We start from the raw sequence: 21963 nt of genomic DNA, 5'->3' as shown, positions 1-21963 counted from the left end.
ACCTGGCAGCACCCCAGCTGCTCTGCCCCCACCTTCCCCGAGTCAGCCGCTGCTGAAACTGACCAGCGGCTGACTCGGGGAAGTTGGGGGCAGAGCAACTCCAATTGTCCAGCTGCCCGGAGCACTTCCAGGTTCCAGATGGTGCCGGACCATCAGGCGTGCTGGACCATTGGATGCTGGACCAGTGGAGTTTTACTGTATTTGCTTTTTTGACTGCCACTGCACACTGAGTGGATGTTTTCAGAGAACTATCCACGATGACGCCAAGATCTTTCTCTTGAGTAGTTGTAGCTAAATTAGTCCTTGTCATATTGTACGTATAGTTGGGATTTCCATAATTCATATACCAACATCTCATTTTACAGTATATTTCAGGGTTGGGAAATAATTTTTGCAGCTATTAACACCATTTAGCTTGATGGGATGATTTGTCTAGACTTCTGAGAGGTAAATCTACCAAATATATCATGGTTAGGAAAGCTGAGACTGATAAGGAGAGCAAGAGCTTGGAGGGTTAAAGTGGGGAGAATGGTCCTCCACAGCCATCACCTGATTTTCCTCTTCTTTAATTTATTTTGCTACCAACTTAAAAGTTGAATGAAGTCTCTGTAGAAGTGGTTCTCCTAAAAATAATAAAGGACATTTTTTGTTTTGTTGTTTAGTGGGTGGCAGTGATTTTGTTGGTTTTGTATTTTTCTTGAATTTTTTTTCTCTTTTTTTCTTCCACTCTCCACTTTTTCCTAGTACAGTAAAACTCCAATAGTCTGGCATCCAATAGTCCGGCACTCCTGATAGTCCGGCATCAAAATGGCAAGAGCCTAGTGAGTGAGCTTCGGCAAAAAATAAGTCACAAGGTAACAGCGGTAGCAGCTGAACTGAGCAAAAAGGGCAAAAAAGGCTTAAAAAACTAAAACATTACAGTATACTGTATACAGTATGTACAATAAAAAGGATTAAGAACACTTTATATACTGTATATAATATATACAGTAGATATATAACCAGCTTATAGTATCTCCTGATAGTCCGGCATATTTGATAATCCAGCACCACCTAGGTCCCATAAATTCCAGATTATCGGAAATCTACTGTACTGTACTATTTTTGCCATTTCTCTTTTTGAGCATGTTCTATCCCCCAAAGAGGTTTTCTAAAAAAAGCTAATAGTCATCAGGTTCTGCATGCTTCTATTAACCTTAGGGTATATCTTCACTATGGGCTGGATCCACAGTCAGTGATCAATCCAGGGAGATCGATTTGTCATATCCAATATAAATATGATAAATCAGCCCCCAAGCACTTATCCATCAACCCTGGTACTCCAGGAAAAGTAAGCGGAGTCAATAGGAGAGAATGAGATGTTGACTTACCACTGTGAAGATACTGCGGTAAGTAGATCTAAGTACATCGACTTCAGCTACTTTATTCACATAGCTAAGGTTGTGTAATTTAGGTCAGTGGCCCACTGTAGTATAGACCAAGGCCTTAAAGTCAACATAGGAGAGAGGGGTAATAGTTCTCTGTATTTTGCCTTTCTTTAAATTATTCTTACAATTTCTGAAAACTGAGAACATTTTAATAAAATTCCAAGGATGCAGAAAGGTACAAAAATATACTCACTGTGGAGCAGTTCAACCATTGCCACATAGAGATGGACCCCAACTGTTACACTAAGGATCCTTTTATATTATTCTAGTAGTGTAAAGGGGCCTTAAAGTGGGCAGAAACAGGCCCCTGAGAATATCCCCTCTACAAAGGTCTCCCAGCTGCTATAGACTCACATAAGAGCTCTACATTGGGCTTGTTTCTAGCAATAATTAGAGAAGCTGGACTGGGAGTATGGCCAGAGCATGCTACACTGTAATTAGTCTCTCCTTCCTTAGGGCTATTGGAAGCTGTGGGAAACAGCACAAATTAGAGCAGCCTTTTAAGCAGGTAAGGCAAACTCCTTGTAGGATACCAAAAATGCAGGGAGCCCAACCCTCCCTTCAAATGCAATCAGAACTCCAAGTGGAATTTACTGCAGAGGCGTCCTAGCCCAATACACTGAATTGGTGCATTTGCTGATTACATTTTCTAAGGAGCAGTTCTGAGATCATGAATATTTCATATGCACACATGCAGCTGGTTTCAAGAATCTAGCTTTTGCAAATAAGTTTTATGTTATGATTTGTGAAAGCTAAAGGGTGAGGAATGAAAAGAAAAGCACAATGAAAGTAAGAAATTCTGTTTTGAGGCATCTTAAAGTGACTAAAATACAGAATGTGTTTCAAGAGAATACATTTGACATATTTTGTACCAGAGTTTTGCCTTCCTCTCACCCCTCATAAGCTCAACAATCTCAGAGATAGCATCACCAATGCAAGTGAGGGTAGTTTGGCTCTTTGGAGTCATTATATTTCCTATGCGACTAAGCCATGTTAGCGGAGAGTAACCATAACCTTAGTGATGGCATCAGGAAGTATTCTCTCTTTGAAAAGCCTACTGTGTCCGGATGTTGGTGTGACTTTGGAGCATGGCAAACAGTGGATTTTACTACTCTTTCTTGCACCACTCATAAAAGCTGAAAAGTGGGTGAAATCATTGCTGTAAGCAGGTGTAGCTGACCCCTTACCCTTGAGCTCCCTGGAAATGGAAGAAGGATTATGTTTCCTTCTTTTCAAGGATTTCAAGGTAAGGTCATATCCTTACCTACTGCATACATCCTAAATGGAAACTTTTGCTGGTATATATTTAAGCACATTTGATCCATAACATCTTTTAAAAATGTAAGGGCAAAAGCAAGGGTTACCAAAGACAAATGAGGAAGCCTAAAAGAGTGGAGTGAGTATCTTGATTGTTGTAGAACAAATCTTTTCCTTTAGTATCACAAATCTTTTCCACATATCACAAAGCACGTTAAGTTGGATATTGTCACTGCAATTTAGGCAAAAAATCAACACCATGTACACTCAACAATACCTCAAACAGGTCTCTACAAGCGTGAATCTTTAAATTAAGAAGAGAAAGTGTTGATCCTTATTTTTTTTCAAGTAGATCTGTGGGAGCTCTGTATTTAATTTGGACTGGGACAGTAACAGATAAAATATGCAGCTGTCAGATCTTTTCCTCAAGTGAATCCTGAGCAGCTGAAAACCCAGCATACATGTACAAAGTGAAATTGTGCAAGTGATACTTCAGAGCATGTTACAAGAAAAGTAGCCTAAATCCTGGATTTGTATAATTTATTTCAATAGGAGCAGAATCACAATATGAAAAATAAATTTCATGTGTGTTTTTTTTCAAGAATAGATGCCAAGTGCATGCATCATAGTGGTTATGCTTCTGCTTTCATATGCACAAGTACTTCTGTTTTCCTTCAGCAAGACTTACTTCTCTGAGACTACATTTTGCTAGTACAGGCAGTCCCTGGGTTACATGGATCCGACTTACATCGGATCCCTACTTACAAACGAGGTGAGGCAACCCCGCACTAGCTGCTTCCCCCCAGCAAACCAGGGAGATGCGAAGCTAGTGCCCCCCTCCCCAGCAGACAAGGGAGACAGAGAGCAGCTTTTCTCAGCAGACACCTCAGCTTGAGAATAAAGGACTGAGGGAAGTGAGGTGTGGGAGAATAAAACTGAGCTCTGGAGAAATGTTTGGCTAGAGTTTCCCTTACAATATGTACCAGTTCCGACTTACATACAAATTCAACTTAAGAACAAACCTACAGTCCCTATCTTGTACGTAACCCGGGGACTGCCTGTATTACCCCCCAAAAAAGTCTATGCCTTTTCAAACCTTAAATACTCATTTCAGTAAGTTTAGACAAATACCTCCCACTACAAAGTGATTTACCCTAAAGTAGGAAACAGTACAGGGAGAATAAAATGAAACAAATTTAGTTCTCAAGAAAGACTGATAGTTCTGGAAATGTACATAATACTTATTCAGGCTGGATACTAAATGCCTGAGGGCAAATATAGTCACAAAACATAGCATGGGCAGTATCAATGTAAGCTTCCTCTCTCAGATCACATTAAGTATCACTGCTAATTTGGAACAGGTGAGCTAGTCCCTCTATGAGCAAGATTCCCATTGCTAAGCTATTCAATGCTAGCCATGACTGAGATTGTCCACTGCCGTGGTGGTCTCTCTGACATGGATAATAACTAGGTAGGAAATGGACTATAATTATTAAGTTTCAGAGGGGTAGCTGTATTAGTCTTTCACTACAAATAATGAGAAGTCCTGTAGCACCTTAGAAATTAACAAAAATATATATAGTATCACGAGCTTTCATGGGCAAAACCCACTTCTTCAGATGAGCTGGAGTGGTGGGATTTGCCCACGAAAGCTCATGGTACTATATTATATATATATCTTTGTTAGTCTGTAAGGTGCCACAGGACTACTCACTGTTTATAATTATTAACTCATTTACAAAGACTAGATAATTCATTTTTGGTCAATTCTGAGTTGGGCCTGCTTTGAATACATAAGCTACTAAAGCTTGTTACATTTAAGTTATTGCCAGTCGCTTCCCATTGTTATACATTTTCTACTTTAGTTTATTAGAAGGAATTTAGTCCACATTTCAAAATAAAAATGAGTAATGTATCTCTGTTTCCTGAAGATAAGTAACTTTTTATTATTGTAATTCATCAATATGACTAACAAACAACTTTTCAATTATTTACTCTTAAACATTACAGGAAAAGCTTTGCATCATGTGATTTATTGCTTCTATCAATCACACTTGAGTTTGTGAGATAATATTTATCTTTTAATAGGGTTAGTATACCCAAAAATGTGGCACAATAACTTAGCTGATTCTGAATGTGTGCATTTCAAAAAAAAAAAAAAACTAAAACATAAAAAACTGAATAGCTATTTTTCAGTTTTTTTGCTCTAAAAAAATGTAGTTAGTGAAATTACTATTGCACATAGTTCCCAAAAGTTGTTCACAGCACTTGTCCATAGTTTTATTTCAGGAAGGAGAGGGAGAAGAAAATGGGTATTTTCTTTTAAAAATGTACACAGTATGGTAGTTTTGATTTCAGGTTAATAAGATTAAACGCAATACACAATTAAACCAAATTTCATGTTATGCTATGTTGTATACAAATATAGATTTTGTTCATACATGTAGAGACAATTTCCAGTCCTCATAAAATATGCAGCAGACCATGCTAAGGAAACAGAGTAATAGCTTTTTTATTAAAGGCTTTGATATTTTGTCTTTGCTTAGGACCCAGATCTGCTCCTTTTGAATTCAATGATGAGACTACAATGTATTCCAATGTGGATAAGTTTGGACTCTTATAAAGTTAGAAAGATTACTAGTATCCAAGAAAGTTTTCGGCATATTTGTCTTGATATGGATCATATCATCACAAACAATAAGGCAATCCCTGAGGTTTTATGACATTTACATGCTTAAAAGTTAAAGTGATTGACCAGTTTTATTTCGATGCTGAAGATCTTTGAAGAGAAAAATGTACTATTAAAAAAACAACTCAATACCATATTGGAGTCCAAAGACATGTTTTAGAAAATATCAAATTTGTATTTGGACAGAGGAGAAAAAGCATAAACGTAGTGTTTATGAAAGACATAATACAGAAGTGTGTGAATATAGTTTTTTAAACTGCATTTAAGAAAAAAGATTACAGCCTTCTTTTCCTTTATAAGGTCATTGACTGCCAACATCAATGCTTGATATCATTTTTAGAAATTTCCTTAACTTTTAAACTTGCCAACATGTTCACGTGCTATGATCAGCCTTTGGATCTGAGCTGTTCCTTCATAGATCTGAAAAGAATTATGATACCATTACATTATTGTGTTATGCTGTCAGTTTTAAAAAGTTCTTTATAAATATAACAAGATCAGTTCCAATTCAATATACAAAATTTACAAACAAGTTAAAAAGCTTTGCTCCTGTCTGAGACAACAAAACAGAGAGATAAGCAGAGCAAGGAGATAAAAGGCAACTAAAAACTACAGTAATGGGAGCTGAACAAGAGGCTAAACAGAAGGAATTATTTTCAACAGTATAGAAATACATTCCCCGTCTCTTGAGACATGATAGTCTAAATTAGATCAGAAAGACATGGAAGATAGTGGGTGGGAAAGACATCAAATACAGGAAAGGGGAATATAATCTGAGTTTAAAACCATACAGGACCATTAGATTATCTAGCCTGATCTTGTATGCATTACAGGCCATTTACATTTCACCCCTGTACTGAACCTCACAACATTAGTTTAACACATTTTAGTCCTCAGAAGATTAAACTATTCTGTGCCAAAGGAAGACAACAGAAGAGTCAAAGGTACTACCAAGGCTGCAGGAACCTACAATGGTAGGAACAGATTAGGTGAGATATGTTCAAATGATCCTAGCAGGAGATCCAATCCTCATGCTGCAGAGGAAGGTGAAAATCTTAAATAAAAGTTAGGCTTGTACAATTTTGTTTTCGAACAAGGAGGAGGAAAAAGATGACATGGTAAAATATTCACAGGTTATGTGAAGCAGTGTTGTTCTCTCCTTTCACAGTCACCTCCCTCCTTACTTTAACATCTTTTGCTGTTTCTCCGTGTTCTCATGTTTGTAGCGCCACCCTACCCCATTCAGTAACCAGTGTGCTTTCATCTAGCAGCACATATTTTTGTATCTTCTTGAGCACTGAGTTCTTCCTCTGTGGAAGAAACACTCCTTTGTTCTATTCTGTACTGGCAACAAAATTAAAACATTTACTATGATGATCTTTATCCTAGAATAGAAATCTGGATTTTGGCTTTTATCCTTGCTTTCAATACAAAAAGAAAAAGAGGCATGATAGGAGACAGGAAGTATGGCCAATGGTTAAAACACAGGACCGAATTAAGATTTAATTTCCTAACTCTTCTAAAGCTTTTATAAATTTGAACAAGGTCATACAGCCTAAGTTTCTCCAACTGCATAATAGGATAATTATCTTTGCCACCAGGTGTGTTAAGATTCTGAAAAGACAGGCAGTATATAACTGCCAAGCATTATCTGAGCAAGTCTTGTTAAGGATTCACAAGAAAGGGATCAGTAAATACCCCATCTTTGAAAACAAGTAAAACAAGCAACAAGCTTTTCTTCTGTACTTTAAACACAAAATCTATTTGTTTATGTTGTACAGAGGGAGCTCCTAAATAAGATCATAGTCACTTTTTACTTTTGTAATTGGGACTCAGCAGAGATTAAGGGGGGACATGATAGCAGTTTTCAGATATCTAAAAGGGTGTCATAAGGAGGAGGGAGAAAACTTGTTCATCTTGGCCTCTGAGGATAGAACAAGAAGCAATGCGCTTAAACTGCAGCAAGGGAGGTTTAGGTTGGACATTAGGAAAAAGTTCCTAACTGTCAGGGTGGTCAAACACTGGAACAAATTGCCCAGGGAGGTTGTGGAATCCCCATCTCTGGAGATATTTAAGAGTAGGTTAGATAAATGTCTATCAGGGATGGTCTAGACAGTATTTGTTCCTGCCATGAGGGCAGGGGACTGGACTCGATGACCTCTCGAGGTCCCTTCCAGTCCTAGTATTCTATGATTCTATGATTGAAAGGGGAACAGTTTATAGAAGAACACGTGAAGTACTACATGAAATAAATACAGAAATGGGACAACAGAACAGATGGAAAACTAAGTTTTTGCAGATGAAGCATATGGCCAAGAGCACATGCAATGATACAGTACAGCAGACAAAGTCCAAAAAGTAATCAAGGACAAAAGACATGAGATAGCATATATCAGAAATGGGAGGATGGCAGAAATCTGCAATAAAACTCTTTCAGAGGCTGGGATACTTACTTTAAAATAAGTATCTAAAACTCCGGTCATCTGAAGAAGTGGGCTGTGCCCATGAAAGCTCATGATACCACCTACATGTATTGTTAGTCTATAAAGTGCTACCAGACCATTTGTTGTTTTTTAAGTTTATCCTGTACAGACTAACTCAGCCACCCCTGAAGCTTTAAAGTTACAGTGGATGATAGGGATTTTAAGGACTAGTTGACTATCCGATAAGCAAATGCTTATCAGATAGTTGACAGGATAGTTGACTAGTCGCTCCCTCCTCCCCCTTGCTGCCTCTATCAGATAGAAGCAGCAAAATTGGGGAAGGAGGGGGGTACTTCAAAGCGGCAGTGCCACAAGGAACCCAGAATCCCGGGCTCCATGCGGCGCTACTGCTTTGAAAAACTACAGCAGCATTAAAAAGGGGTAGTGCCGCACAGAGCCCAGGATCAGCAGTGCAGCGCTGCCCCTTGGAAACACCGCTGCAGCGTTTCAAAGGGGCAACACCACATGGAACTTGGGGTTAGCTGGAGAGTCCCTAGTTGATCCCGGGCTCCCCTCAACATTTCAAAGAAGCTTGGAGCCTGGGATCAGCTGGGGACTCCCCAGCTGATCTTGGACTCTGAGCAGCATGCCAGCTTTGAAATGTACAAGAGTCCCCAGCGGGGGCTCTTGTGCATTTCAAAGAGGAAGCACAGCATGAAGCCAGGTGCCAACACAGGATTCGGAGTTTCAAAGCAGAAGCACCAGTGTGGAGCCCAAAGTCAGCAGGACTTCCCGCTGGCCCTTGGCTCCACACAACATTCCAACTTTGAAACGCACAAGAACCCCTGCTGGGGATCATGTACATATCAAAGGTGGAACGCAGAAGTGCCTATTGACTAGTACTTGACTAGTAAATTAATCACTAGTTAACGTCCCCAGTGGATGAAACACAGTAAGGCATTTAAAGACTATTCACAGAGACACGAGGCATCTCTGTTGATAATCTCCATAAGCTTCCCAAAAGATGGGGAATAGAAACCAGAATCAGAGATGTGTGGTTATATCAAGGGTTGGCAAATATCGGCCCTTGTGGGTAGATGCTGATATATTTACCTGCATGGCCACAGGAACTGGCGATCACAGCTCCAGTTAGCTACAGATTGCTGTCCCCAGCCAATGGGAGTGGCAGGAAGCAGTACAGACTAGGACACCATTTCCCACTGCTCTCGGGCTGGGAACAGTGATCGGTAGCCAACGGGTGCTGTGATCACCAGTACCTGTGGCTGTGCAGGTAATTATAGCAGCGGTGGCCTTTCAGGGGCTAACCTTGGCAGACTGCCGCCCTGTTATTGCCCACGCCTGCGTTAATGGAATACTGAAGGCAATTAGAATCACTCTGAAACACACAACCAATGATCATTGTCTGAAGAATGTTAAGTCTTCAATCCAGATTCCAGAAGAATGTTGTAATCAATACAGAATATACATATTTTCTAAAAACATTTAATAATGAAGCACTGACACAAGGGTCAATAACAGAATAATAATCGAAACCACAAAAGAGGGACAGAAGGTGGGTCTCAGAATGCACATCTGCATCATGTTTCAATCTGTTATAGCACGTAAGAATTTCTCCTTTGGGAAGCTGCAGTTGGGTATTCCACCTGCAAGTGGTGGGTTCAAAGTCCATTCGAACAACGGACCACAGAACCATTTTTCCAAAGTAGTGACACAAGTGTAATGAATGTATTAAACCATGTGGCAGCCTTGCAAATATCCAATGCAGAGATATCGCTTGAGAATGCAATCTATATCAATAGTATTCTCAGGAGTTCACCACACATATAAGGAAGTAAATCCAAAGCAACAGGACTGATGCGTGGTGGACAGGAGGGGCCACACATCTCCCAATGACATGGGCAGGAGGGGGCCAAGGAGCAAATAGCAGGGTAACTACAGGGGTAGCTGCCCCTTCCACTCATCATCAGCGGGGTAAGTGGAGCCAGGCAACATGATGCTTTTCTCATTCTGCTGCTCTGGGGGAGGGGTGGGACCACCTTTGCATTTCCTGGCAGCAGCAGAGTGAAGTGGCTGCGAGAACAATGCACCTGGGGCTGCCTTGCTCTTCTTCCCCCACCGCTGCCAATGAGTGCAATTGGGGCAGGGGGCCTGCTGCCAGCTCCAGCCCCACTAGTGACCCCGGCCATCTTGGTTGGGAAAAGAGGCAGAGTAGAGGCAGAGCAAGGGCAGAGGGGGTTTGTTCCAGCCCTTCCCTGGGGGAGAGGGAGAAGAATGTCACTTGGCCAGTGGCCAGCGTTCCCTCTCAGGTTTTCCATCCATAAGCGTAGTGAGTTTTGTCTTGTGAGCCAATATTGATGTCATGTGCGCTTGTTCAGATGTGTGTGCCACTGTGGCGCCCATCAGTTACTATATATACTGTGTATGCTAGATGTGCAACAGGACAGAAGATGAGGCAGAAACTAATGCATCTGCACAGTCAGTGGGGCTTTCTTCCATAACAATTTATGCATTAGCTCCTGCCCCAGCTTCTGCTCTGTTACACAGCTAGCATTCTTTCTCCTCCACCCCAACTACTCCCCCCGCCAGTCCCACAGCCCCAACTCCTTGTGACAGCAGCTGCCTGCCTGCCTCACAGCCCCAATCCCAGGTGGCAGCAGCCACCTGCCAGCCCCATGGCCCGATCTCCTGGTGGCAGCAGCCGCCCGCCAGCCCCAGGGCCCCATCTCCTGGTGGCAGCAACTCCCCGCCAGCCCCAAGGTCCCAACTCCCCGCAGCAGCAGCCTGCCAGCCCCACAGTTCCAATCCCAGGCAGCAGCTGCCTCCCAGCATGGCTTCAGTCCCAGCAGCCAGAATAGCCACCTTCTGCTGCATTTGTGGCTCCGTCCCCACCTTCGCCCACCACATAGCCCTGGCCATGGAAGCAGACACCCCACTCACCTTCCAGGTCCAGGAAGGTGAGTGCAGAGCTGCCCAGCAGCTAAGGAGGTGGGCGGGCTCAGAATTTTTTGTCTGCAGCCGCGCACCTTAGAAGGAACACTGCCGGTGGCCTCCCTGGATCCCACCTAATCAGTTGCCTCTGCAAAGCAGTTTCATATGCAAGTCATGGTGTTGGAACTTATCCACTTTGAAATCATCTTCAAGGAAAATGCCTGCCCCTTCATATTGCCTGCAGACCACACAAAAACAGAGGAAACAAAGTCTGAAAGGATGTAGTCCCATCCAGATAAAAGGTCAGACAGTCTGATATCCAATGTGTGAAATCACTGTTCCTCTGGAGAGGAGTGCTGCTTAGGACAAACACACAAGCAAATGTACTGCCTAGTTTAAATGAAAAGAGACCAACTTGAGACACAGGGTATGTCTACACTTGCAGCCTATTTTGGAATAGGGCTGCAAATGTAGGCATTCGGATTGGCAAATCAAGCCCAGGATTTAAATATCCTGCGCTTGATTTGCATCTTCCCGTCCAGGCGCCATTTTTGAAATTTACAAGCCCGGAATAACTGCCTGCGTCTGTACACGGCAGTGAAATGTTCATTCAAAATAAAGCCCTATTTCGAACTATCTGTCAAACCTCATTGCAGGAGGAATAACAGGTAGTTCGAAATAAGGCTTTATTTCGAACGCCTGTTTCTCTGCCGCGTATAGACGCAGGCAGTTATTCCGGGTTTGTAAATTTCAAAAATTGGCGCCCGGCCGGGAAGATGCAGATCAAGCGTGGGATATTTAAATCCCGGGCTTGATTTGCCATTCCGAATGCCTACATTTGCAGCCCTATTCCGAAATAGGCTGCAAGTGTAGACATACCCACAAATTTTGTGTGTAACCAAAATGTCACTGTCTTTGGAGACTTGCATGTAAGGCATCTCTGCAATTAAAAACAGACTCTGCCATCAATTCACATATTTTCCTTGCAGATGTTAATGTCATGACGAAAACAGTTTTTTGAGAGGACAGGGGGAAGATGCTGAAGGCTCGAACTGAGGTCCTGTAAGAGACACGAAAACCATGGTAACATTCCACAAGGAAACTGGAACCTGCGCTAGCAGGTGAATATGAAGTATTCCTTTAAAGAATCTTGCTGCTGTGGCTTTGGAAAACACTTATCTTCCATGAATGAGTGGCTGAAAGGCTGAGATCACTGCTAGGTGCACCCTTAACAAGCTAAGTATAAGCCCAACAACTAAAGACATAGTAAATAGATCAAGATGTTTTGGACACTAGCTAGTGTCACCTGAACTCAGTACCAGTGGTCCGCTGGTTCCCGGCTCACACTCAGTCCTAGATGCTGCACCTCCGCTTTTTTAAATGTATTAAGAGCCTGCCAATTCTTAATACATATAAAAACCAGAAGCACAGTGTGGGGAGGGGAGGCCTAGCGTGAGCCAGGGTCATCCCTCCGCTGTGCTTCAGCCTTTTAAATGTATTAAGAGCTTACTGGCTCTTAACACATTTAAAAAACAGAACCGCAGCAGGATTAGCTCCCAGGGCTGGAAGCTAACCCCGCTGTAGCTCCCCTGCTTATCGACTAATCAATGGACAATCCATTGCGAAGTCAATTAGTTAATTGAACTAAATTTAACATTCCTAACTGGGATACTCCACATTGCAAAGATGACTTGCAGAACATTAGACCTCTGAGACCATTCATGGTTCATGGAAAATTCCCGCTGAGATGTGCCACAAGATAATTCTGGACCTTGGCAAGTGATTGGCTAGCAGAGTCACAATAGGTGGTTGGGGGGCACCAATACAAAGCGTGTGGACTGATCAAGCCCTTTATTTGACTGCCTGTCCTTCTGGGATCGATGACTCTTTCTGGGGTAATCAGACTGTCTAGAGCAGGGGCGGGCAAGATTCATCTTGCAGGCCACATCTGACACACCAAGCCATCAGATCCAGCTCACGGGCCCTCAGGTACACAGCTGCCACAGTCTTAAGTGGAGGGCTGCTCCATGTGGCTTTCTGCACTCGAGAGAGGGTAAAGCTTCATGTGATCTCCCCACCCAATCCTCATTTCCTATTGGCAGGAAACAACAGGCCAGTAGGAACTGACACCGACCTATCTCTGCGCTCCTATTGGCCAGAAACAACCAGCCAATAGGAGCTGAGAGATTGGCCTGGGTAAAGGGGCAGCACAAGCCTCTCCTCCCTCTCAGAGCAGAGAGCCACTCTGAGGGTGCTGTAGGGCTGCTGGTCAGAAGACACTTAGGTAAGCACCTCTCAGTCAAAGCCTGCCTCTGGCATCTCTGCCCATCCTGGACCCCAACTCCCTTCCCAGGTGACCATCCAAACTCTCTGCACCCCCCTTCCCCAGGTCACAACTCCCTCCCAGACCCCGTATCCTCTCCTACATCCCTCCCCCAGGCCAGAATCCTCTACTGCACCCACACTCCCTCCCTGATCCTACCGCCCACTCCCCTGACCCAGGTCACAACCCCCTCCTTCACCTAAACTCCTTCTCAGACCCATCTCCTGCACCCCAGTCCCTTACCCTGTGAGCCCTCTGCATTCAACCTCTATCCTAGACTCTGTAGCTCCTCTACAGAAAAGTATGGCTCTTGGCCACTTTCCAAAATCTTAGAGTAACCCCCCCATCAAAAATTATTGCCCCTCCCCTGGTCTAGAGGTAGCAAAATTTGCAGATGGTATTTACTGCTGTGGTTAACGAAGATGCACTTTTGCACTGTTGGTATATACATGCCTGAGGAACATGGAGTAGTCTCAGAATCCTTGAAGGAGGGCAAGATCTCATCCTTCTTGTATGAGAACACCACCCAGTCACAAACAGATAAATTCTCGTTGGCCTGCTGCATGTCAGAAGCAATGCCTGAATTCTGTAGCCAGACATTCTTTTCACTGTTACCACCAGCCCATAATTCTGGCTGAAGCATCCATTATATCCAGCATAGACTGTAATGATATCTTGGCCACTAAACAGCTACCGTTGATTAAACACACAAAATTCTTTTCTAGAGGTTTCAGGCAGCTGGTCCACAAACTCAGGCACAGCTGTTCAATTTACAAAGCTGTACTTGGGCAACAATGCCTGCTGGGCTGCAATCCACATTTGCAGGGAGGAGGTGGTTTAAAGCTTCCTACCCACTAAATCCATCCTTTCGGAGCGCCTGTCCTTAACAGTGAACTTATACCTCCCCTTTCAGACTCCATTGTTCATGGCAGTTACAAATATGGAATTTGGGGCGGACAGGAGTGAAAACTCTCAAATCCCTGCACTAGGTCAAAACAGGCATTCCTCCATGTGCTTTGCAGTATGTAGTACCAAAGTCAGGTTGCTCCAGAGAACCTTTACAGGCTCTAGGAGGGCATCATTATAGGGACACAATGTGTAGGGACTGTTGCTGTGAACTGCTCCCCCACACAACTGACAATCTTTAAACCCAGTGAGGGCATCTCTGGGGAATACTGAACTACATACAAGTAACACAAATGTAATTAACACGAATATGTTGGGTTAGTAATGGGAGATGTCAGGAAGAACAAACAGGAAAGAAAAAAAAAGCTCAAAATAAGTCACTGATTGGTAGGCAGTTTGTGGTTAAGAGACAATGCTAGACAGAGACCTGAGAATACAAGATCAAAGGCTCAATATCAGTTTATAAAAGGATCAAGGAGCTCTCTGGAGAAACCACTCTAATTTAGGCACTGACCTGTCTAGGTTATAAACAGAGGATGGTTATCTCAGGTAAAACAGTTATGTGGGTAAATTATAATTGGTTTTAAAATGCTCTCTCATCACAGACTCCCAAAGAGAAAAACTGTTAAACCCAGTCCCACCTGCTGGGTAAACTAAGCTGATACACAGAGTATCAGAGTACAGTAGCGTAAGGCTTAGTCTACGAGTGGGAAAATAGTGGGATTACACCCAAGGAGAGTTAAAAGTGCCAGGTCTGACACCTGAAGGGGTACACTCAGAGACTAGAGGGGACTATGGCAGAGCTTGAGGAGACTGTGCTTTTCTGTAGAGAAGGTAAAGAGCTGAAAGGAAGAATATTTTGTCTGAGACTTGTGTAATTGGGCTGGCGTTTCAGAACTATTTCATGTTTCCTTCCAATAGATGGTCTCATAACACTATCCATATCTTCACTGGCAAAGAAAGCAAACACCGGAGGCCCAATCCTTACCTGCTGGTGTGCACCACAGCTAAACGTGAGGAATGCAAAGCCACAGTTGGTCTCGTCTTACCTTGAGCTGGTACTCTGGTGTGATTTAGAGACACTAAGGAGCTGATCTAATTCATGCCAGCTGCCAATTGACGTGAAAGACTGTTCGAGCAGCCTGAGGTCATAGGAAAACCCAAGCCACATATCCTTTGTTTTAAATCTGCTTTTGTGCTGATGGAGGATACCATTGTGTAAGGTTGCCAGATGGCTGAAACAAAAATACCGAACACTCCCCCCCCCCCCCCCCCAAAAAAAAACGTGAAAAAAATTCTGTTGAAGAAAAAAAAAAGGGGGGGGGGGAGAGAGAGACCGAAGACTTAATTTTAAAAATTAAAATAAAATAGCATTAAAACAGCATGTTCCTTTTAACAGTGAGTGCAGGGAACAGGGGAGCAGTTGAGCATTAAGGCCCAGGGGAGCCATTGCTTTCCCTTGATCATTTTGCTGGCAGCCATTTTGTACCGGCAGTCTTGCAGAACCAGATAAGCATGGGGTCTGGGGTCGAGGAGGGCGGGGGAGGCCAGGCACTGAGTGTTTGTAGGGTTGTCAGGTGCCTGGCATTTTTGCCTCCTGGCCGGGGGGGGGGGGGGGGGGGGGGGGGGAAGGGGGAAATCAGAAAATACCACACATCTCAGGTGTCTGGTATTCTCTGAATTTTTTTTACTGGGCAAGAGGCAAAAATACTGGACACCTGGCATCCCTACCACTGTGCCATGAAGCAGCCACATCATAGGAGAGAATCTGGACCATTACATTTGTTGTTTGAATAGTCCAAGACAGAATCTCCGTATTTAAAAAAAAAGTCTCAAAACACTAATCTCACTACCAGAATAACACTTGTTCAGAAGGATGTAGGCCTTGTCTAACAGCTGTAGATCAATGCTCTCTATTTTCTGGATAAGAGTTAATGCTACACACTTCATGGACTGGCAAATAATCATGACAGATAACTAGAGAGAACTGGTGGAGGAATACATTTCAGAGTCTAGGGCTACAGACATAAGTTGCCTTCTCCATTGTTTGTTTATGAGAAAATTGAATTGTCCAAGGAAAACTCACAAAATGGCTCTCAATCCAGGCCAAAGACTAAACTCAAAGATGAAAGCCCTACATCTTTATTTTTTCCATAGATCAGAAAAAAATAATGAAGTAGAGGAAAAATTAAAGAGGCTTGATGTTAGGGGATGAGAGAATTAAGCAGCATTCTCCCTGAATACAAATCTTCAGGTTCTGCAGAGGGTATAGAAGTGGACTATACTATACAGAAAATAAGGTTGATGCTTCTGTTCTTTGTTCTTATACATAAAGAGGAAACCAGAACAGCTTCTGGACTATCCTAATTAATGAGAATAATGAAAGAATTGTATACCATTCATGTGAACCAAAAACAAACAGGAGTGGCAAAAAAAAAAAAATCCCATCAATGTCACAAAGTCACAGAACATGATTTCTTGATTCCATTTACACCATTAGGACTTGCCAACATTGTCACAGTTAAGCTGGATAAATATTCTGTGGCTTAGGAAGTGAATTGCATAGTAAAAAAATTAATTCCTTTTTAGAATTTACTTAGTTGCTCCTATTACTACATTTGATAGCATTAGGAACTCAAAAATTTACTCTGTGTTGCTTGGGTCCTTAACTCAAATAAGTTTTGGTTTTCTTCATTTAAGTCATTGTTTGGGAATGGGGATGAGGGGTTCGGTATGCAGACTACCCTGGGGAGAGAGGAACCCCAGTCACTTGGGCCAGGTGCAAAGCACCTCTCCATGACTGTTGTAGCTCCAGCGGGCACAGCTGGGATGGGATGCATGTCCCTTGGCTGGCAGACAGACAGACAGATACACACAGACAAACACTCAAAAATGTATAGTGGATAAAGTACTGTACCCCCTGTATGTGCAAAGGAATTCTTCTACAATTAATCAGTGAGACGAGTAATTACTGAGACAGCCTCTGCTAAGCACTAGTACTGCAGCACTCTAAGCAACTGAAGTGGCTTTTTGTTGAAGTAATCATAAAATACATTTATTATGGGTTCCTCCTTTCTGTCTATGTGCAATTTAGTGAGTGGGTGAAGATTACCACCAGTATTGTACCAGAGGGCTGCTGTGGATCACCATAAGGAGGTCTAGAGAACATGACCTATGAAGTCAGGCTTCATGAACTGGGCTTGTTTAGTTTGGAAAAAAGAAGATTAAGGGGGGACATAATAGCAGTTTTCAAATATCTAAAAGGGTGTCACAAGGAGGAAGGAGAAAATTTGTTCCTCTTGGTTTCTGAGGACAGGACAAGGAGTAATGGGCTTAAAGTGCAGCAAGGGAGGTTTAGATTGGACATTAGGAAAAAATTCCTAACTGTCAGGGTGGCCAAATATTGGAATAAATTGCCAAGGGAGGTGATGGAATCTCCCTCTCTGGAGATATTTAAGAACAGGTTAGATAGACATCTGTCAGGGATGGTGTAGATGGAGCTTGGTCCTGCCTTGAAGGCGGGGGGCTGGACTCGATGACCTCTCAAGGTCCCTTCCAGTCCTATCATTCTATGACTTAAAATAACCTGTATGTTTGATTATTTATATTAACTGATTTGTATAATTTGAGTTTCCTTAAAAACTGTTTTAAGAATGAACAGATACACTGGACACCTGTTATACCAACAAAGTGCTACAGAGGTAGCCTTCCTTTTATCACACACAGCCCTTTATGTTGCTGCTTAGTTTAAGAGGTATCTGACATGGGCTGAGAATCATGTTTGATTAAAACAAATTCAGGCTGCTTTAAGTACTTGCGATGTAGCATGGGGTCAGGACAAAGCATGTTTAAGCCAAGTTTAAAAATGGTGTTTTAGCTTACACGTGGACTCACTGTGCCAACATTTCTGTGTTCCAACTTAAGAAAGCATTTCCAAATAAGAGCCATCTTTTTAAAAGAGACACCCCAGACCCAGAATAAACATGTCCATATAATATGAATGTATTCTAAAAACTGAAAGCACAAGAAGTACATTTCTGAGGTCTCAGAGTAATTCTAAGAGCTAAAGAGTAGTGACAGTCATCAACTTTAGTTTCAGATAATATATCCTGAGGCTCATTATGGATTTAGGAGGCTACTTTGCCTTTCAAAGCCAAATTCCATTCCTCACTCCTTCAGTAGCCCAGAATTGCTTTTTCCAATCCATCACCCCTGCTCCCTCCATAATAAGAGCAAGGGAATGAATGAGGCACTACTACAACATGCTGCCTAATCTTTGCTAAAACATGATCAGTGATGGAGATAAGGAAGGTGCTGTGTTTTTGCATGGTGGGGGAGGATAAAGCAGAAGGATTTATGGGAACAGCAAGTCTGAAGCTGCCCCCTTGGCCAGTTACAAAGCTATCTCCTTCCCCTGTCCACCCAGGAGATGCATCATTTCTCCAGATGTGAAAAACAAAACCTGTACACAAAAAGCATGAGGTGGGCAAGAAGAAGGTAGCTTTTCAAATATTATTTAGTACAGGCCATCCTCGCTATAAGTCTAAGATACATTCCAAAAAACTTGGACTTACAGTGAAACAACTTAAAAATATGGATTTTTTCCCTCCTAATGGTTGACTTCCATTTACACAATTTTTTTTTTGCGCGATTTAAGAGCAGGCAACGGAAGGCCTTATAACACATCAGTTCCTACAAGTGTCAATAACTTTAGTATCGAACAGATGTATACCAGAGTGACTTGATACAGGAGATAAGGAATCACCCCCTACAGCTGAGGAGTAGAAGCCTCGTACCTCTAAGACTAAGAGGTCTGCTGCTACCACTGCGAGGAGGAAACGTAGGATAGTGGTGATCAGAGTCTCTCTTCTGAGGAGGATGGAGGCTCCCATCTGTCTCCCTGACATGTCATCTTGCGAGGTATGCTGCCTGCCAGGGGCCATATCCAAGATGTTATGGAGGCATTGTCAAGGATTATCTGGCCCTCTGACTACTACCCCATGCTACTCATCCATGTGGGCACTAATGATACTGCAAGATGTGACACTGAGCGGATCAAGAGTGAATACAGGGCTCTGGGAGCGCGGGTGAAGGAGTTTGGAGCACGGATATTATTCTCTTCAGTCCTTCCTGTCAAATATAGGGGCCTAGGCAGGGACAGGTGCATCCTGGAGGTGAATGTCTGGCTGCGAAGATGGTGTCGCCAGGAGGACTTTGGCCTTCTCGACCACGGGATGTTATTCCAAGAAGGACTGCTAAGCAAGGATAGGGTTCACCTTTCGAGGAAGGGGAAGACCTTATTTGGATGCAGACTGGCTAACCTAATGAGGAGGGTTTAAAGTAGGTTCGATGGGGGCAGGTGACCAAAGCCCACAGGTCAGTGAAGAACATGGAGACCTGAGAGATGAGTCAGAAATGGGAGGAACCAGGGGCTATAATAGCAGAGAAAAAGGAGGGACAAGGCAACTCAAATCAGCATCTTAGATGCCTATATACAAATGCAAGAGGTATGAGTAATAAGCAGGGAGAACTTGAAGTGCTAATAAAAAACCACAACTGTGACATCATTGGTATCACAGAGACTTAGTGGGATAATACACACGATTGAAATATTGGTATAGAAGGATACAGCATCCTCATGAAGGACAGGGAGGGGAAAAAAGGGAGGAGCTGTTGCCTTATATATTAAAAATGTATACACTTGGACTGAGGCAGAGATGGACATAGGAGACAGACGTGTTGAGAGTCTTTGGATTAGGTTAAAAGGGGTAAAAAAACAAGGGTGCGGTTATGCTAGGGATCCACTACAGACCATCTACCCAGATAGAAGAGGTGGATAATGCTTTTTTTAAACAACTAACAAAATCATCCAAAGTGCAGGATTTGGTGAGGATGGGGGACTTCAATTATCCAGACATTTGTTGGGAAAGTAATACAGAAGGGCACAGACTATCCAGTAATTTCTTGGACTGCACTGAAGACTTTATTTCAGAAGGTTGAAAAAACTACCGGAGGGAAGCTGTTCTAGATTTGATTTTAACAAATAGGGAGGAACTGGTTGAGAATTTGAAAATGGAAGGCAGCTTGGGTGAAAGGGATCATGAAATCATCGAGTTCATGATTCTAAGAAATGGTAGAAGGGAGAACAGCAAAACAGAGACAATGGATTTCACAAAGGCAGATTTTAATAAACTCAGAGAGCTGGTAGGTAAGGTCCCATGGGAAGCAAGACTAAGGGGAAAAACAACTGAAGAGAGTTGGCAGTTTTTCAAAAGGACATTATTAAGGTCCCAAAAGCAAGCTATTCCACTACAGAGGAAAGATAGAAAGTATAGCAAAAGATCACAGCATAAGCAGGAGATCTTGCATGATCTAAAAATCAAAAAGGAGTCATAAAAAGTGGAAACTAGGACAAATGACAAAGGATGAATATAAGCAAACAATACAGGTATGCAGGGGCAAAATTAGAAAGGCAAAGGCATGAAAAGAACTCAAACTAGGTAAAGACAAAGGGAAACAAGACGACTTTATAGATATATTAGAAGCAAGAAGACGACCAAGGACAGGATAGGCCCATTGCTCAGTGAGGAGGGAGAAACAAATACAGGAAACTTGGAAATGGCAGAGATGCTTAATGACTTCTTTGTTTCAGTCTTCTCCAAGAAGTCTGATGATGAAGGAATGCCTAACATAGTGAATGCTAGTGGGAACGGAGTAGGTTTAGAAGATAAATTTTTTAAAAAGAACAAGTTAAAAATCATTTAGAAAAGTTAGATGTCTGGAAGTCACCAGGGCCTGATGGAATGCATCCTAGAATACTCAAGGAGCGGATAGAAGAGGTATCTGAGCCTTCAGTTATAATCTTTGAAAAATCATGGGAGACAGGAGAGATTCCAGAAGACTAAAAAAGGGCAAATATAGTGCCCATATATAAAAAGGGAAATAAGAATAACCCAGGAAACTACAGACCAGTCAGTTTAATTTCTGTGCCAGGAAAGATAATGGAGCAAGTAAGAAATTTCTCTTCAAATATCTGGAAGATAATAAGGTGATAGGTAACCGCCAGCATGGATTTGTAAAGAACAAACCATGTAAAACCAATCTGATAGCTTTCTTTGATAGAATAATGAGTCTTGTGGATAAGGGAGAAGCGGTGGACGTAGTATAACTAGACATTAGTAAGGCATTTGATACAGTCTTGCATGATCTTATTAATAAACTAGGCAAATAACTTAGGCCGTGTCCAGACTCAGGGGTTTTTTCGGGAAAAGTAGCCTTTTTCCGAAAAAACTTCACCTGCGTCCAGACTCAAGCCACGTTCTTTCGAAATTATTTCGAAAGAATGCGGCTTTTCTTTCGATGGCGGTAAACCTCAATTTACGAGGAAGAACGCCTTCTTTCGCAAGTTCCTCTTTCGAAAGAAGGCGTTCTTCAATGTAAATAGGCCGTCTTCGAAAGAGAGCATCCAGACTCGCTGGGTGCTCTCTTTCGAAAAAGCGGATTTCTCTTTCGAAAGATCCGCCTGCAGTCTAGACGCGATCTTTCGAAAGAGGCTCTTTCGAAAGATGCTTTCGAAAGAAGCCTGCAGTCTAGACACAGCCTTAGATGGGACTACTGTAAGGTGGATGCATAACTGGCTGGCTAACCATTCTCAGAGAGTAATTATTAATGGTTCACAATCCTGCTGGAAGGGCATAACAAGTAGGGTTCTGCAGGAGTCTGTTTTGGGACTGGTTCTGTTCAGTATCTTCATCTATGATTTAGATACTGGCATAGAGCAGTGATTCCCAACCTTTTTCCCATGGAGGAACCCCTAAAATAACTTTTCATATCCCGAGGAACCCCTACTTGTGAAAACGTTTGCTTGGCCAGAAAATGTTGACAGCGGGGAGCGCAATTCAATTACTGCTAATTATTTTCAAGAAAATTTATTTGTAAAGAGCTGTTTTATATGTGTCAGCTTACATTGTAAGAAAAAAAATGTTGCGT

At 42.5% G+C, this 21963-nt stretch overlaps 1 protein-coding gene across 1 annotated transcript in view; it reads right to left on the bottom strand.

Annotated features, from left to right (window-relative positions):
- Positions 1-5172: 5172 nt before the first annotated feature.
- Positions 5173-21963, bottom strand: part of ACADM (acyl-CoA dehydrogenase medium chain) — a 51129-nt gene continuing 34338 nt past the window's right edge. Inside the window, exon 12 of the mRNA XM_075936274.1 lies at positions 5173-5793. Within this exon, the coding sequence (XP_075792389.1) occupies positions 5722-5793 (72 nt within the window). The 3' untranslated portion in view covers positions 5173-5721. The remainder of the gene's footprint in view (positions 5794-21963) is intronic.

This window comes from Pelodiscus sinensis, chromosome 9, assembly GCF_049634645.1.
Source record: "Pelodiscus sinensis isolate JC-2024 chromosome 9, ASM4963464v1, whole genome shotgun sequence".
Taxonomy (NCBI): domain Eukaryota; kingdom Metazoa; phylum Chordata; order Testudines; family Trionychidae; genus Pelodiscus; species Pelodiscus sinensis.
Note: the sequence above shows the minus strand (reverse complement) of the source record. Positions and strands in the feature narration are given on the sequence as shown.